The following is a 6,179-nucleotide window of genomic DNA, read 5'->3' on the forward strand; positions in this document are numbered from 1 at the left end:
ACACTCCTTGGAAGCAAAAGTTGGTCTTTAAAGAAGTAGGATAGGAAGAATATTGACACCTTTGAACGTGAGTGTCAGAGAAGACTCCTGAGAATACCAAGGACAGCCAAGAAAACAAATTGATGGATCATTGAACAAATCTTACTTGACCTAGCTGAAATTATCCTACTTCAAATTTGTTATGTGAAGACCCAGCTCTCTGGAAAAGGCTCTAACGCTGGGAAAGAGAAGAGAACGACCATCAGCAAGATGGATGAACTCAGTTACAGTGGTACTGAGTGCATTGTTGGAAGACTTGAAAGAACAGATTAAGGATAGATGCTTGTAAAGAAAATATATCTCTGTGGTGGCTGGGTGTCAAAAATGATTTGATGGCACATAATCAATCAATCAGTTAGAATTGCATACATGCAACACTGGCCATAATTTGCAAAACAAGGCACACAGAATTTTTTCTAATTTTTTTGTCCAGAACTTTCTGTTTAAGAAAGTATTCTTTCAATTACTTCAAATACAAGCTCCAAGCATTTAGCCTTTAATGTTCTTAGTACATTAAAATTAGATGCGTCTAATCACCGTCTTCTTAAATCATTTCTTGGTTGATGTGACAGCTAAGTGCTAAGCACTAGCATATTGTTCTCAGTTGTCTTGATAGAATCCTGATTGTTGGATAAGGATGGACGTGAACTATTAATGGTAAAGAATAAATTGGTTTTATATATTGGTTTTTTGATAGCTAGTTCATTGCTTTGTGTTATTTCTTACCTTAACATATTTTGTGCCTTATCTATTATAGTCATGGACACAGACACACACATCCATACTCACCCCAGCCCCTATATCTAAACCTGTTTTTTGGTCATGTGCAGGTAGTCCTTAATTTACAACTATTCATTTAGTGACCATTCAAAGTTACAACAGCACTGAAAAAAGTGCTTATGGACTTATGACCATTTTTCACACTTATGACCATGGTAGCGTCTTCATGGTCACGTGATCAAAATTCGGATACTTGGCAACTGGCATGTATTTATGATAGTTGCAGTATCCTGGGGTCATGTGATCACCTTTTCTGACATGCAAAGTCAATGGGGAAGCCAGATTCACTTAACAACCATGTTACTAACTTAACAAGTGCAGTGATTCACTTAACAAGTGTGGAAAGAAAGGTCATAAAGTGGGGCAAAGCTCGCTTAACAACTGTCCTGCTTGGAAATTTGGGGTTTAATTGTGGTCATAAGTTGAGGACCACCTGTGCTCTTCATATTCCTGTATTGTAAAAAAAGGTTCAAAGGGCACCTTAGGTCACATAATGATCAAGGTACATTGGAAGTTAAGAGTAAAATTAAATTGCAAGCATTGCTTGAAGTCATGAATTATTTCTTTGAATTGTGAATTCATCTAGCTCATAAAACTTGATTGTGTAATAAATTGATTATCATTTTTCCTCACCCCTGCCAAAATTCTTGTCCAAACCAGTACATAAAATACATATCTTGTGCAGATGAAATGAGAAGAGCAGGGACTAAGATGGAAGTGCTGTGGAGGTGTGTGCATTTTAAAACCCTTTCTTTTGTTGAAGCACTTGTGAAATTGTACAAGAATTGTTAACCTGCTTCTCTTGTAAGTGCATACACAGAAAATCTATACTGGTAAACATTATTCTTGATAAATATGAGCCAGCAGTGTGCTGCAGCTGCCAAAAAAGCCAACACAGTGCTAGGTTGACTTAACAGAGGGATAGAATCAAGATCACGTGAAGTGTTAATACCACTTTATAATGCCTTGGTAAGGCCACACTTGGAATACTGCATCCAGGTTTGGTCACTATGATGTAAAAAAGATGTTGACATTCTAGAAAGAGTACAAAGAAGAGCAACAAAGATGATTAGGGAACTGGAGGCTAAAACATATATAGAATGGTTTCTGGAATTGGGTATGTCTAGTTTAATGAAGAGAAGGATGAGGGGTGACATGATAGCAGCGTTCAATATCTCGGAGGTTGCCACGAAAAAAAGGGAGCACCTGAAGGCAAGACGAGAAGCAATGGGTGGAAACTAATCAAGGAGAGAAGCAACCTAGAACTAAGGAGACATTTCCTGACAATTAGAACAATTAATCAGTGGAACAACTTGCCTCCAGAAGTTGCGAGTGCTGCAACACTGGAAGTTTTTAAGAAAAGATTGGACAACCATTTGTCTGAAATGGTATAGGGTTTCCTGCCTGACCAGAGGGTTGGACTAGATGACCTCCAAGGTCCCTTCCAACTCTATTATTATTATTATTATTATTATTATTATTATTATTATTATTATTATTATTATTATTATTATTATTGTTGTTGTTGTTGTTGTTGTTGTTGTTGTTGTTTTATTATTCCATGGATTGCCAGGAATTATGTGACTAAACAATATTTGATTTGGTCTGCATATCTCTTCTGTTTTCATCTATCTTCTGAACTGTCTTCTCCAAGGCTCAGAAAGCTGAGATTTCCAATTTCTATGCCATTGTCTCCAAATGCAATTCCTAGGATTCCCAGTGAACATTGTTTCAGCTGTTGGCCCTGCCTTAATGTTTTTGTAACTTCTTCCCACCACAAACGCTGCATGTACTAGCTCAGGGGTAGGCAGCCTCGTCTCCTTCCATAGCTGACTCAGGAATTCTGGGAGTTGAAGTCCATGAGTCATAAAAGAGACGAGGTTGCCTACCCCTGTACTAGCTCAAGATTAGAAAGAACTTACACCAGCAAAGTCCCCTAGGGAGTTCATATCAGCAAACTCCCTGATCTTCAGGTCTTTACTCAATCATGCAGATTAGAGGAGAGAAATATGGGCACAATTGTGAGAATGAGGGATGGACCATGGCTGGTTCTAGTTGGTGTTGACAAGAGGGAAAGATGAAGCCCAGAATGTCTCATTTGTGGGGTGCCTCAAGATTCAATACGCTCATCCCTTTTGTTTAACATCTACCTGAAACTTCTGGGTGAGGTTAACCATCAATTCGATATCATTTGTATGCTGATGGCACCCAACTATAAATCTTATTCCTGGGCCAGCCAAGTGATGCTGACAATGTCTGCTGCATTGTCTAGACTAGAGGGTGTGATTGTATGGCTGGGAAAGATTAGGCTCAGGATCAATCCCGATAAGTTTGAGTGAGGACATTAGGAACTTTCCATATTTAGTTTTGGATGGGGTTGTACTTCCCAAGTTGAGGCTGATGTGCAACTTGGGTTGTCGAAAGAATGCCATTTATTGAGATCTAGGAAATGGTCTTTCTCTGTCAATGTGCTTTTCCTCAGAAATAGCATTCTCAAAGGGATTTGTATAGCTCCCATTGTAATGATGTTCTGGAAATTTTAAAAAACCTAGTTGTTCTTCCAGGCTTTAGGGGTAGGGTGGCTGCTGAGCCCATGTAGGTTGTTCTGAGCTATTCTATTTTCTATTTGAGCTATTTGCATCTATTCCGGACTTCTGTGATCTGTTCTTCCTTTTATTGTTCTTGATTACGCTAAATTGCCCGAAGTTATTTAGAACCAGTGCCTTTAATTTAATTTTAATTAAATTAACTTTAGATTATTTTTTTTAAATTTAATCAGTCAAACAAATGGCAGGAATCGGTATATTTTGCATTCCCGCTGGAATGCTACTGGTGCAGAAAAAGGTTCATTTTATGGAGTATAACTGTTATGCCAGCCCTCTGCATCATTCTGCTTTAAAGTGACCAGACTTTTCTCTGTTTTTGTAGTTTCTTGAGATGTCAGATCATGTGTTGAAAAAGGGCAATAATATTTTCTATATCATTTAGCAGAAAATTATGGAAATCTGCTTTACCCTGTGGTCAGATGTTATCATAGACTGTTGTGATTTACTACATGCTACATAAATACTCATTCATGTTTGATTCTGAGAATAAAAACTAGATACAGATTGGAGTGTAGATCTAGATCAGTCCCTTTTAAGCAGCTTTTCTTACAGCTTTTCTTACAGCTAACTTACCTTAATCAAAGTGTACTGTACATGGAGACCCACAGGATAGTGCATGTAACCCTGGATTTAAATACAACTTAAAGCTATCATAGAAATATGTACAGGTACATAACATATCTTAAAGTTGAGTTGAATATTAATTGAAATCAATGTTTATCTTTTGAATTTATTATTGTACAGCGGTGCTTCTCAATCTTTTCCTCACCATGGACCCGCTTTTGTGGCCACAGACCATGGTCACAAACCACCAAGACCTAACTCAAGATTTACATCATAACATTTCTTCAAGCCTTCATGGACCCCCTGGTAATGACATTGTGGCCCTGAGGGGTCTGCAGACCACCGGTTGAGAAAACTGCTGTACATTTTTTGTTTAAGAATAAGATAGCATCATTCATTTGTTTTTGATCCTTAACTAGGTGGTCTATTTTGAGCGAGGCTCTGTAAAGGTTTGTTTAGCTTTCTCTTACCTGGACGAAGATGTAGGTTCTGTAATCTGCCTTTGCATTCGAGCATGTTTGATGAGATGTTCTTTTAAAGCATTTTGGACTTCTGCTGGAATGTCAGGGGAAGTGTGGCTGATTTTCATTGCTGCCTCCAGGATATTTGTTGAGGGCTTCCCATTTTCTTTAACGATTTCCTTTTTCTCGTTGGTTTCCAAAAACTCAGGGGGAACGCTGGTGGTGCTCTGGGGGATGTTTGTTGTTGTGTCTGAAGCAGTGGGTTTGCTTCGCCAGCATGGCCAACACAACTTCCAGAAGACGAAGAGTGAGACTAGCAACAAGGCGAGCCCACAGAAGCTGACGACAACTGCGAGCAGGCTGACAGAGATGTCTGCAAACAAGGAAGCAAAGCATTCGAGTGGTTTTAATTTCTTTGAATTGGTAGATTAAATCAAAATGTAATTGGGTCAATTAGTAGATTAGTCATGTTATAATGCAATGTGAGTGCTGATTTAATCAGCTAGGGGAAAACATGGAAGTCTATCAACCTCTTGCTAGGTTTTGTGGTAAGTCAAAGTATCCAGCAGCTTCAGTTGGTACAGAATGAGGCTATGTGGGCAATTTTGAATGCCCCCAAAATGGTGCATGTAATACCTCTGCTGCATGAACTGCATTGGGTGTGTTTGCTTCCAGGTCCAATTCAAGGTTTGGTTATGACCTTTAAAGCTCTACGTGGCACAGAACCAGGCTACCTAGGGAATCCATTACATCAGTCCATCCCATCTGGCCAGGAAGGAAAAGTATGTTGCAGATCCTGTCTGTGAAAGAATTTGAATTGGAGAGGTCTAGGAAGCCAGTGGAATACTCTTCCCACTGGCCTTCCTGGCCTTCTGGAAAGGTGTGAAAACATGCCGTGGAATTGGTTAGCACCCTGAAAGCCCTTAACATTGCTTGCCTTTTTTAAAAAAAAAATTATATACTTTTTAATGTTTTTCATATTTTATTTGTACATCACCCAGAGTCCCTTTGTGAGAGAGATGGATGGTTTGGAATTTGAAAAATAAATAAATAAATAGCTAGTTAGCTAGTTAGCTATTTTTAAAATTTCAAACCACCCATCTTGGCCAACTAGCCAAGATAGCTCAGGGAATCAGTGAATCTCCATAAACTACAAGAGTGGAGGCAGACCCGTCTCATTGGGTCAGCAGCAATAGGAATTGAACAAGCAATCACTGGTGCTACTATTGTTAGTCCCACCCAGTTTGAAGAAATTGGGACCAGCATCCACCAATGTTGCTGCTGGTTTACTGCCCGTATTTTCTATGACATATAAAAGGATACAATATTTAAATTTGATTTAGTTTCTATTGGGCCTATTGGGTTACTGCTGCAGGTTACCTCCCATCGTCCGGTACGCTCCCACAGAGTGGGTCTCCTCAGGGTGCCGTCAGCCAGACAGTGCCGACTGGTGACCCCCAGGGGGAGGGCCTTCTCGGTGGGAGCCCCCACCCTCTGGAACGAACTACCCCCAGAGATCCGGGTGATCCCGGATCTCCCCTCCTTCCGCCGCGCCCTAAAGACATGGCTTTTTCAACAAGCGGGTCTGGCCTAGGGAATTTTAGTGGGGCTTTTAAGGGTAATTTTAAGGGTAATTTTAATGATTGGCCTTTTCAAATATTTTCTTTTAATTTGGTTTTAATATAGATATTTATTGTATTGTGGTTTTATAAGGCTGTTAGCCGCCCTG

The 6,179-nt window shown here is 39.6% G+C and overlaps 1 protein-coding gene across 1 annotated transcript in view; it reads right to left on the reverse strand.

The window, feature by feature from the left end:
- The window catches only part of SYT10 (synaptotagmin 10), a 38,528-nt gene that overhangs the window by 18,682 nt on the left and 13,667 nt on the right, over nucleotides 1-6,179 (reverse strand). The window contains exon 2 of the mRNA XM_015815680.1: nucleotides 4,460-4,823. Coding sequence (XP_015671166.1) covers nucleotides 4,460-4,823 — 364 coding nt within the window. The remainder of the gene's footprint in view (nucleotides 1-4,459; nucleotides 4,824-6,179) is intronic.

The sequence above is a fragment of the Protobothrops mucrosquamatus genome, unplaced genomic scaffold (genome assembly GCF_001527695.2).
Source record: "Protobothrops mucrosquamatus isolate PMUCROS unplaced genomic scaffold, P.Mucros_1.0 scaffold363, whole genome shotgun sequence".
NCBI classification, from domain to species: domain Eukaryota; kingdom Metazoa; phylum Chordata; class Lepidosauria; order Squamata; family Viperidae; genus Protobothrops; species Protobothrops mucrosquamatus.